This window comes from Oncorhynchus gorbuscha, linkage group LG06 (assembly GCF_021184085.1).
Source record: "Oncorhynchus gorbuscha isolate QuinsamMale2020 ecotype Even-year linkage group LG06, OgorEven_v1.0, whole genome shotgun sequence".
Lineage (NCBI taxonomy): Eukaryota > Metazoa > Chordata > Actinopteri > Salmoniformes > Salmonidae > Oncorhynchus > Oncorhynchus gorbuscha.
Window position 1 is genome coordinate 94,766,653 of NC_060178.1, and position 12,285 is coordinate 94,778,937.

The following is a 12,285-nucleotide window of genomic DNA, read 5'->3' on the forward strand; positions in this document are numbered from 1 at the left end:
GATTTCTCTATTGTACTTCATAATTGATAAATTGTATACCTCCACTACACTACTTTGATATGCATCAATAGGGATTAAGAAGTGAGTATAAGCAATGCCCACTGAAAAAAAGTGGGTATATGGTTTATACCTGCGTACAACCTACACTACACCACTGGCCCTTTGTGCTTTAAGAAATTACCCTTAATTTATGACCTCTGACATCTAATATTTGACCCTAACCACCATCATATAGGGACTGAGTACAGGGGTCACCACTAGGGTACTACTGTCCCAATAAATAACAGCTCAACCCTGTCTCATTTACCTCTCTCCTACAACCTTGTACCTAAACATCCTCACTAAAGTGACCCAAACATTTCCATCCCACCCATCCCCCATGTATTGTGTTCCTCTCCTGCCTAACCCACTCTCCTCTTCAGTCCGTCCAAACCACCCCAGCAGAATACAGTATGTGGTCTTCCCCACTGTCTGCAGACAATAATGTTGACAAAAATGTAAACAGCACAGATATTCACTTCTAGATGTCCGCAGCTTCGGGTGTAGTTTCTCTGAGACTGTCCCAGTCAAGGAAAGTAATACATTTTTATGTTCACACGCTACTACATCAGATTTTAAGTTGTAGTCGCTGATATTACATTTACATTTAAGTCATTTAGCAGACGCTCTTATCCGATGACGATTCATTTACATATCAGATTTTAAGCTTGTATTGAAAAATCAACAAATCAAACATTTAATGATGTGTAATGAATGTACTATTTAAAATAATAATAATTTGCACTGCAGTTTTTGGATTGATACTGTGCTTCTTTTCTGTTGGATTTCATTATTGCATACATTTTTGGCTAAATTGTCAACAAAGATTCCGTGTTTTAAATCCAAGGTTGTTGCCGAAACACTGGGGGAAATACCAACTCCTCAAACAAGGGAAATGGGAAAATTGACTTCTGATGCTCACTGGCCCTTTAAGTACGCTCAGTCTTTTCAGGCGTCTCTCGTCACCTACCACTTTCACTGCGGCTCGAAAGCAGAGCGGACTGACCCGCTTCTGATCTAGATCACTACTAGCGCTCATTGTGAGATACAGCAACCACTTCTGTAGGCTTTCTGAAACTGCCTAGACCTTTGCAAATGCAAGCAATTAAATGTGTGGTGGTCGGGGACGGGTAAGAATCTCATTGATAAACGTAGAGCATATCCTCATCCTGTGTGTGTGCGTGAGACCAGCGATGCGGTCATGTTTGGGAGATGATTGTAATATAATGTGAGACGTGTAAAATGTGGAGTTGTGTATTTTCACGCTGAGAAAACGCCCAGGCTGTAGCGATGCTATGGGAAACATACTCGCCTTGTAGGCCATCGGGAATCAGGCTTCATCAGTTCTGATGCGGGCTAAGGAATTTCTAGGCGTTGTTTTATAATAATTTAAATTTACAGCCCTTTCTTCCCATGTTTTATGAAGGAATCTATTCATTTATTCCGTTTTTATTTTCCATCCATCATTTACTACCATGTTCGCTACAGTATTTGGGAGGCGAGATGGTACAGCAGGTCTATGTAGATACAGCAGGAAGCATTGATCCTTTATCTGACTGGTTTTGTCCTTAACTCCCCTAAGCCTTGGCGAAATGTTGATATCTACAATGCCATACTAATGCCAAATCCCATTTGGAGGATTTGTGAAAACTAAGGGTTATTAATCTGTTATGTTTGTTCCTTTATACAATAACAAACCGGGGCGTAAGTTTAACTACTTTTAATGAACATATACTTCAGCTAGAACACTCCATGTTTAGCCATGCAAGAATCAATCAGAGCATTAGCGTAATATATTAATATTTCATCTGTTAATCTGTAATTCCCAGAGCAACCCAGAATATACTATTAGTGGCCTGCTCCAAAAAAACAACGTTTTCACTACCCCTCCCTCCTCCCCTCTTTCCCAGTTCCCTCATACTCCTTACCCCCAGCCAAGCAAACTCAATGACCCCAAATCTGTTTTATAGAAGCACTTAAACTGTCAGTCTGTCTCACTACTGCTCCCTCCGTTCATCCACACACACACACTCATTCTTACGCAGGCCGGCCATTCACCTCCTACCCTGCAAATCCACCATCAATCTGTTCATATCATTCTGACGTACTGGATACACAGACTCATAGACACACACACAGACACCACTGTCACCAACCCTTCCTGTGTTGTGTGTTTGGCGATAACAGGGATGGGGGCGATAACAGGGATGGGGCGATGGGATGGGGGCGATAACAGGGATGGGGGCGATAACAGGGATGGGGGCGATAACAGGGATGGGGTAGTAGGGCGTGAGGGAGTAGTATGTCTCTCATGCAAAGTGAAAATAGGCCAATGTCTGTGTGATACTTAACCTGAGAGAGACAAAGACAGCAGACATGCACAAACTGAGTGCCAGCCTACCTAGAAGTCTACCGACCTCAGCAGCTTTTTTTAGGGTCTCATTATTAGGCTTGTGTTTTCTCTAGCAGTGAGTAAAGCGAGTATGTGTCTGTCTCTCTTTTTATTCATTATTTAAAAAAGCATTTAATTGAAGGGCTTTATTGGCATGGGAAACATATGTTAACATTTCCAAAGCAAGTGAACTAGATAATAAACCATACAAATTAAACAGTAAACATTACACTCACACAATTTCCAAAAGAATAAAGACAGTACAAATGTCATACTATGTGCAAATAGTTAGTGTTTGTTCTTAACTGGTTCTTAACTGGTTGCCCTCGAGGCAACAGGTCACAAATCTTGCTGCTATGATCGCACACTGGTATTTCACCCAGTAGATATGGGAGTTTATCAAAATTGGGTTTGTTTTCAAATTCTTTGTGTAATCTGAGGGAAATATGTGTCTCTGATATTGTCATACATTTGGCAGGAGGTTAGGAAGTGCAGCTCAGTTCCCACCTCATTTTGTGGGCAGTCTGTTGAGAACCAGGTCTGTCTACGGCGGCCTTTCTCAATAGCAAGGCTATGCTCACTAAGTCTGTAAATAGTCAAAGCTTTCCTTAAGTTTGGGTCAGTCACAGTGGTCAGGTATTCTGCCACTGTGTACTCTCTGTTTAGGGCCAAATGGTATTCTAGTTTGCTCTGTTTTTTCCAATGTGTGAAGTAATGATCTTTTAGTTTTCCCATAATTTTTTTCTCAGGGCTGTGGGAAAGACCTGTTTGCTAATCAGCTACACCACCAATGCCTTCCCCGGAGAGTACATACCCACTGTGTGAGTACACACACACACACACACACACACACACACACACACACACACACACACACACACACACACACACACACACACACACACACACACACACACACACACACACACACACACACACACACACACACACACACAGAGCTGTATTTTAGGTGTCTATGCTATACACAGAGCTGTATATTAGGCGTCTATGCTATACACAGAGCTGTATATTAGGCGTCTACGCTATACACAGAGCTGTATATTAGGCGTCTACGCTATACACAGAGCTGTATATTAGGCGTCTACGCTATACACAGAGCTGTATTTTATGTGTCTATGCTATACACAGAGCTGTATATTAGGCGTCTATGCTATACACAGAGCTGTATATTAGGCGTCTACGCTATACACAGAGCTGTATATTAGGCGTCTACGCTATACACAGAGCTGTATTTTATGTGTCTACGCTATACACAGAGCATCTGGATATAAAGAGATGGTTTCCTCTCCCTGCAGCTTTGACAACTACTCTGCAAATGTGATGGTCGATGGGAAACCAGTGAATCTGGGTCTATGGGATACAGCAGGACAGGAAGACTACGACAGACTCCGACCACTGTCCTATCCACAGACGGTAACACACACACAGCTTCTAACCCATTATCTTTCTGTGAAGGATTGATTTGCTATCTACTAATCACAGAAGAGCTATTCTTCCAGTCTGTCCCATGTGGAGTCAGGGGATTCCATGGTTGGTTGATCTCAGTGGTTTCACCCTAAGGTCTGTCTCTCTATGGTTCTCCCCAGGATGTGTTCTTGATATGCTTCTCCCTGGTCAGCCCCGCCTCCTTTGAGAACGTCCGAGCTAAGGTCAGTACTGAACCTACCTGCTCACAGACACAGGAACAGGGGACCTGCCGAGCCTGACCTAAAGAAGCACATCTATAGCTCTCCCTGGTTCATGTTCTATAGCTATTGTCCTGATATAGAGAGAGTTTGGCCATTGTGGTTTCAACTCAAAAGCATTACGATGCTCTTAGATGACATCACACACCTTTCTGTGTGTCAAACTCTCTCTTTATATGACTCTGGTTAAGTTATGATTCACTAAATTTGATTTGGTGTTTTTAAAGGATGTGTGAGGTTTTTCAGCAGTGTCTAATGGTGTTCTATTGTGTTTTACTGCGTTCTGCTATTCTGTTCTACACTATCCATAATAGTCCTATTAGCCATCTATGTCCATAGATCAGATTTAGAGGTTATATTTCTATATCTCTGTTCTACCCAGCTTTAATCTCCATATTTGACCTAATGACCTTTACCCTCTGTATGTGGCGTGTCTCAGTGGTACCCAGAGGTGAGACACCACTGCCCCAACACCCCCATCATCCTGGTGGGCACTAAACTGGATCTGAGAGATGACAAGGACACCACGGAGAGGCTGAGGGACAAGAAGCTGTCCCCCATCACCTACCCCCAGGGCCTGGCCATGGCACGGGAGATAGGTCAGTCTGTGTGGATGTCTAACCATCCATCGCCCACATTCGGAACAGCTGATGTATTTGTATTGGTATTTGTATGTATTATGGATCGCCATTAGGCAGCAGCTACTCTTCCTGGGATCCAGCAACATTTAAGGCAGTTATACAATTTAAAAAACATTGCAAAACATTCACAGATTTCACAACACACTGTGTGCCCTCAGGCCCCTACTCCACCACTACCACATATATACAATACAATATGTGTGTATAGTGCGTATGTTATCGTATATATGCATGTGTCTGTGCCTATGTTGCCTATGCTGTATTTTGATCTGTTTATTAAATCACATTCTACTGCTTGCATCAGTTACTTGATGTGGAATAGAGTTCCATGTAGTCCTGGCTCTATGCAGTGCTGTGCGCCTCCCCTAGTCTGTTCTGGACTTGGGGACTGTGAAGAGACCTCTTGTGGCATGCTTTGTGGGGTGTGCATGGGTTTCCAAGCTATGCTCCAGTAGCCCAAACAGACACCTTGGTGTACTCACCATGTCAATACCTCTCATAAGTACAAGTAGTGATGAAGTTAATTCCTCCTCCACTTTGAGCCAGGAGAGATTGACATGCATATTATTGTTAGTTCTCTGTGTATATTCAAGGGCCAGCTGTGCTGCCCTGTTCTGAACCAATTGTAATTTTCCTAAGTCCTTTTTTTGTGGCACCTGACCACATGACTGAACAGTGGTCCAAGTGGAACAAAACTAGGGCCTGTAGGACCTGCCTTGTTGATAGTTTTGTTAAGAAGGTAGAGCAGCACTTTATTATGGACAGACTTCACCTGATCTCTGACTGTATCAACATGTTTTGACCATGACAGTTTAAAATCCAGGGTTAATCTAAGCACAAGATTTAGTTGTGGTTTAGTGAATGAGTTGTCCCAAATACAATGCTTTTAGTTGAATAAATATTTAGGACTAACTTATTCCTTGCTAATCACTCTGAAAGTAACTGCAGCTCTTTGTTAAGCCATTTTTTGAAGAAGCTTATCCTATATGTTGGAGAGGCTTCCATTAAAAAACACCCTCTGTGTTCTGTTAGACACTCTTTATCCACAATATAGCAGGGGGTGTAAAAATTACAATACTTGTCTTTCATAGTTTGGTCAGATATACTTTGTGTAGTGGCAAAGTTTGTTGCTGGCATGTCATGACTAAGTTTGCTAATCTTGCCAATGAAAAATTAAAGTAATTGGCAATATCAGTTGGTTTTGTGATGAATGAGCCATCTGATTGATGAATGATGGTGCGGAGTTTGCCTTTTTTCCCAAAATGTAATTTAAGGTGCTGTAAAGCTTTTTACTATAATTATTTATGTCCTTTATCTTTGTTTCATAGTGTAGATTCTTATTTTTATTCAGTTTAGTCACATAATTTCTCAATTTGAAATACATTTGCCAATTGGTTGTGCAGCCAGACTTATTTGCCATTCCTTTAGCCTCATCCCTCTCAACTATACCATTTTTTAAATTCCTCATCAATCCACATGGATTTGACAGTTTTTACAGTCATTTTCTTTTTTTATCCCATCTTCCTTATAAAACGTGTTTTGTTTCCAGAAGGTATCGAAATTGTCAACAAATGTTACACCCATTTCAGCTGCAATAATCATGTAGCCAGTTGTGAAGAGAAAGAATCCTGCAAAAGCGTTCATGCCACGATTCACTGAGGGCACAAGGCCAAATATGATGGCTATTTTTTTTTTAAGTGTCTTGCAGAGAGTCAATCAGCTCTTTAAAATGTAGTTTCAACTGTTCAGAGCTGTCCTTCATAATGTAATTAAACCCCACATGGACTACATCAATTTGCCCTGATGTTGTACATTCGGGAGCATATTAGTAATGTCATTTACTCCATCTCCGAGATAGGAACAGTCACATTTCTTACCATGGAGCTGCCCAAAATCATGGCTGACGAGAAGGATGAGGAAAGCCGCCCACTCCCATCCTTCACAGGATGATGCAGGCCTCCGACGGATGGAGAGGCCCCGCTCAATTCAGAGCAGGAACGGAAGGTTGCCACCGTCGACTTTGAAATCGTAGGAGTAGGCACTGCGGCCGCAGACACCGGTACCCCCAGCAACGAAGGTGCAGGAAGATCAAGCTCCTGGACGGCTAAACAATTCATTATTTGAATCCGCTCCGGACCTCTCGATGGGAGTGTAGACTGCTTTGTGGGAGGCCGCTGTCTTTAGCTTCCACGCTCGTGACAGGCGACCATCGTTGATTGCCTTGCTCCTCTTGCTGTGCTCCTTCGACTCCGCTATAAGATAGAGGAGCCCCGGGCAACACCTGCCAGTCGGATAATGACAAACGATAAGGCGGAGATGCATCCAACAAGTGCAAACGCCGTCCAGCCACCAGCGTAGAAAAGGTCATCATTCCACTCTGCGTTTTCAAGGAAGTGATCAAGGAAGACACCTCATGCCTATAATCCTTGGCAAGCAAACAATTGCCACATTGTAACTCTGGGTGATCTGGTTTGTCCTGAAACAAAGCGTAGACCGAGGGCTCCATTGGAAACTCATCTGGGACTAACTTCGTTAGCTTGATGGCTAGCAGCTTAGCGGCTCTGTCAAGCAGGCAGAGCCGCTTGACCTGTCTGCTAAGCGGCATTCCGGGACAATCACAATCACCATCCTGCTCCTTTAAAGACACATTTTCTTGCAGCTTAATCAACTCCATGTCAGTGATGTAACATCTACCCATCTGAAGATCTGTTTGGCTTCTTCTGACAACTTTGTCACATTTGTGACCAAGAAGGGGTTCTGGATGAGCAGCAGCAGTTCTCTCCTAACAGTGAAGTCATCAAAGCTTGCCTTGAAGTTCCCCATCAGCTTCTGGATGAAATCTACATGTTTGGAAACCTCTGTCTCCTGGAAAGCCCGGACTGCTGTTATCATATCACAACTGTGTTGTCCCGTCCCTGCAGCTCAACAGTCAGTTGATTTGAGGTGTGATGTCATGTCTGTCCCTCTTCCAATCATGGCTGGAGCTCCATTTTTGGTGTTTGAGACCATGGTCTTCAGATCTATCCCCCTTTTTGTCAGCATCCCTTTGATGACCTCATGGATTTCCTCTACCTGTGTGTGCTTCTAGATACGTTAAGCCCAACAGCTCCTCACAGAATTCCTTCTTTGTTTCGTTATAAAACCTGACAAATACCAGAAGCTGGGTATTGTCAGTGTTATCTGTTGAGTCATCCACAGCTAATGAAATGCATGGTGCATTCTGAATGACCACATCATATGGTGAAGTTAAATCTTCAACTAATATTTCAGTTCTCCTCATTGCTGTGAATCTGACAGCGCGATCTGTTTGATCTTTTCTCTGAGCTCATCCTTTTTGTTCACCTTCAAGGAAGGTGTCAGCATCTTCACACATGCGTCCTTTTACCATCTCAGCGTCTGAAAAAGTTTTTGTTTTCCCAAAACCCAAGCTATCCTCAGTGAACACTCCATTGCACGTTGTTAGTCTGTCAGGGAATTGACAAGGACTTTGGTGGACCTTTTTCATATTGGGATTTGAGTTGGTTAATCTTGTTTGTTCTCACCTCTCTGTGTGTGTGTGTAGGGGATACATCTGATCGAATTTACTATGCCTGGTGTCATAATGGAGCCTAACATTGGCACTTTTCACAAAAGTTACGGACTTGCTGCATATCAGACACATTGGTTTTGTGCTAGTTTGGGGGAGAATGAATTAACTGTTCGGTCCAGTCGTTTTTCAATAAACAGTTTTTAGAGTCAACTTTTTAAATTTAACAAGCCATATAAAACAAAGAAAGAGCTTAGTTACCAGTATATCTGTGATATTAACAGTTGAACTGCGGTCACATCTTTCTGCCTGCTTGTCCCAAGGTTCCGCAGAGGTTATTTGGATTGATATGATTGGTAATTTGCATATAACCACGCTATTGGATTAGACGGGGCACTTGTAGAGGTGGGTGTTGCTTCATGAGAGAGCGAGAAAGAGAGGCTGCTGCGCCTTTTAATTTTTTTATTTTAAAGCTGTCTAACGAGGCACACCTGTTAATTGAAATGCATTCCAGGTGACTACCTACTACCGTACCTAATGAAGCTGGTTGACAAAATACCAAGAGTGTGCAAAGCTGTCATCTTAGCAAATGGTGGCTAATCTCAAATATCAATATATATTTTGATTTGTTAACACTTTTTCAGTTACTACAAGATTCCATGTGTGTCATTTCATAGTTTGGATGTCTTCACTATTATTATACAATAAAGTAGGTGTGTCCAAACTTTTCACTGGTACTGTGTATATATAAAAAATTACAGATGATATAATCGTGAAGTCCATTCACAAGATTAGGGCATATGATACCGAAGTATAGCGGGGTGGTTACTTTCACAGGGTATTGCCCCAAACAGCAAGTGACCCTCTGTGCTTGATGTCATATGTCTGAGTCTGCACCTTTTTTAAAGGGATAGTGTGAGATTTTGGCAATTAAGCCCTTTATCTATTTACTAAGGGTCAGATGAACTAATGGATAAAATACTTAATTTGATTATAGATGTGTAATAAAGATGTTTGTTTGTGTGTGGTGGTCAGGTGCTGTGAAGTACCTGGAGTGCTCGGCCCTGACCCAGCGAGGGTTGAAGACGGTATTTGACGAGGCCATCCGTGCTGTGCTGTGCCCCCCACCCGTCAAGAAGAGGGGCAAGAGGTGCACAGTGTTCTGAGGGCTCTTATTGTTCCAGGATCAAACTCCAACATAGTGGCCATCGTCATGACGATACATCTGGTACACTAAAACATCACCATAACAATCACTACTTCTCTTCGGGACAAGTCCTAACTTGAAACACCACGTAACGGCAATTTAACTGACGTTTGTGTAAATAATGGATTCATGTCAATGGAATATTTGATGTCAAGTTAGGATCGGCCCCAAGAGAAATAAATACTGGATTTTTTTTTACAATAGGAAAACCATTTGATCAGGTGTAAAGATGTGTTGTCAAGTTGCCATTTGTTTGTTTTTACACAGAGGAAAGCACTTGAGGTGTCTACTCTCACTCAAACAACCCTAGTCCCTCTCAGTCCTGTTAGCTTGAGTTGATACAGCACTCAAAACAGTCTGTACTGTGAATCTGTCGCTCTGGGTTGAAGTTGCCCTTAGGTACAGATTTAGGATCAACGTTCCCGCCTCAAGTCCTAAACTTGACCATTACGGGGAAAAAACACATGACCATAGATCAGTGATTAGGGGCAATTTCACCCTACTCTGTGAAGTGAATAATGTGACAAACAGACAAGAATAACATGGGAGCTGTACAACCTGGCTACCTGAGGAATGCCTCTGATGGAGGTGCTTGCATTGGTTTAAACAATATGTCTTCATTTTCCAATTATTTGAATCTACCCATGCATGTCACTGTATGTGTGAGAGTAAAATTTCCAGCAGTGTCACGTTTCTGATACTATTACTGCATTGTAGTGATAGACAAGACTTTGCTACAAACTGTTGATTCAACAAAAGGGAAATGGATGATCACAACCGTGGTCTGTTTTATGTGTTACACAAACTAAGTCTAGTGATAATGTACAAAATAATATTTAGAGGAGGAATGCATTATGGTTATATCTATTTATTATGGACCTGAATATTTAGCTCTTTAATTCCAGAAGAAAAGGATAATACTAACCAGGTTTCCATCCAACCTTTTTAGTGGAAACACTTTCATGTGCAAATATTGATATATTAACTGTCCTATGGAAAACCCGCACTGCATCTGCGAACTGTTGGCTTGAGCGCACGTGCCCATACCAGAGTGGGCTCATTTGCTATTTAACAAAAACATTTTTTTTTAGTTGAATGTAATGGACTTGTACTCGTTTTATTTGGTACATGGGAATTTAACCGCAAAAGTAATTTTTGTGACCTCCGTCATCACACACAGACTTTTATCTACAAGTCAATTTGATTGAAACATATCTCTGGTGGGAAACTGCGCATTTAAAAAAAAAAGGAGGGTGATTTTAGAATGTGTGCATAAAAATCTGCCGCCAATTGGATGGAAACCTAGCTAGTGACTCACTTTTAATCTAGAGATCTCATATCGCAAAACAATGTAATTAATTAACGAGTGCGTTTCTGTGGTTGTTGTAGACCTGCAGTATAACTGTTTCTTCCCCTCTAGTGGTGAGATAAAGGAATGCAATTCTTCTCTGACGTCAAATAAAATAAAATTGTATTTGTCACATGCGCTGAATACAACGGTTGTGGACCGTGAAATGCTTACAAGCCCCTAACCAATCCAGTTTTAAGAAAATGGAGTTAAGAAAATATTTACTAAATAAACTAAAGTAACACTTAATACAATTACAACAATGAGGCTATATACAGGGGGTACCGGTGCTGCGTCAAGGGGGTACAGGTTAGTTGAGGTAATTTGTACATGTAGGTAGGGGTAAAGTGAATATAGATAATAAACAGCAAGTAGCAGCACTGTAAAAAATTAAAGGGGGGGGGTTCAATGCAAATAGTCCAGGTGGCCATTTTTATGAATTGTGAGTTATGGCTTGGGGGTAGAAACTGTTAAGGAGCCTTTAATTAGTAGCAGAGAGAACAGTCTATGACTTGGGTGACTGGACTCTTTGACAATTTGTGGGGCCTTCCTCTGACACTGCCCAGTATATAGGTCCTGGATGACAGGAAGCTTGGCCCAGTGATGTACTGGGCCATACGCACTACCCTCTGTAGTGTTTTATGCTTGAATGCTGAGCAGTTGCCATACCAGGAGGTGATGCAAATGGTCAGGATGCTTTTGGTACAGCTGTAGAACTTTTGAAAGATCTGGGGACCCTGCCAAGTCTTTTCAGTCTCCTGAGAGGGAAAAGTGGTTGTTGTGCCCTCTTCACAACTGTTTTGGTGTGTTTGGACCATGATAGTTTGTTGCTGATGTGGACACCAAGGAACTTGAAACTCTCGACCCGCTCCACTACAGCCCCATTGATGTGAATTGGGGTGTGTTTGGCGCTCCTTTTCCTGTAGTCCACGATCAACTCCTTTGTCTTGCTTACATTTTGGGAGAAGTTGTTGTCCTGGCACTACACTGCCAGTTCTCCGACGACCTCCCTAGTGGCTGTCTCATCATTGTCGGTGATCAGGCTTACCACCGTTGTGTCGTCAACTTAATGGTGGTGTTGGAGTCGTGCTTGACCACACAGTTGTGGGTGAACAGGGAATACAGGAGGAGACTAAGCACGCACCCCTGGGGGGCCCCCGTGTTGAGGATCAGTGTGGTAGATGTGATGTTTACTACCCTTACTACCTGGAGGCGGCCCGTCAGGACATCTAGGATCCAGATGCAAAGGGAGGTGTTTAGTCCCAGGGTCCTTAGCTTAGTGATGAGCTTTGTGGGTCACTATGGTGTTGAATGCTGAGCTGTAGTCAATGAGAAGCATTCTCACATAGGTGTTCCTTTTGTCCAGGTGGGATTCAATCTTAGTCCTGTATTGACACTTTTTAATTTTTATTTATTTCACCTTTAT

At 42.3% G+C, this 12,285-nt stretch overlaps 1 protein-coding gene across 2 annotated transcripts; it reads left to right on the forward strand.

Moving 5' to 3' along the window:
- Positions 1-1,014: 1,014 nt before the first annotated feature.
- On the forward strand, positions 1,015-11,091 carry LOC124038580 (ras-related C3 botulinum toxin substrate 3-like). 2 transcript variants are annotated; one of them, XM_046354625.1, is made up of 6 exons: positions 1,015-1,169; positions 3,181-3,252; positions 3,748-3,865; positions 4,039-4,101; positions 4,577-4,736; positions 9,340-11,091. In XM_046354625.1, the coding sequence occupies exons 1-6, from the start codon at positions 1,135-1,137 to the stop codon at positions 9,468-9,470; spliced, it is 579 nt and encodes a 192-aa protein (XP_046210581.1). In that variant the 5' UTR covers positions 1,015-1,134; the 3' UTR covers positions 9,471-11,091. The 2 variants fall into 2 exon arrangements, with proteins under 2 accessions (XP_046210581.1, XP_046210582.1); XM_046354626.1 differs by lacking the exon at positions 4,039-4,101.
- The last annotated feature ends 1,194 nt before the right edge of the window (positions 11,092-12,285 follow it).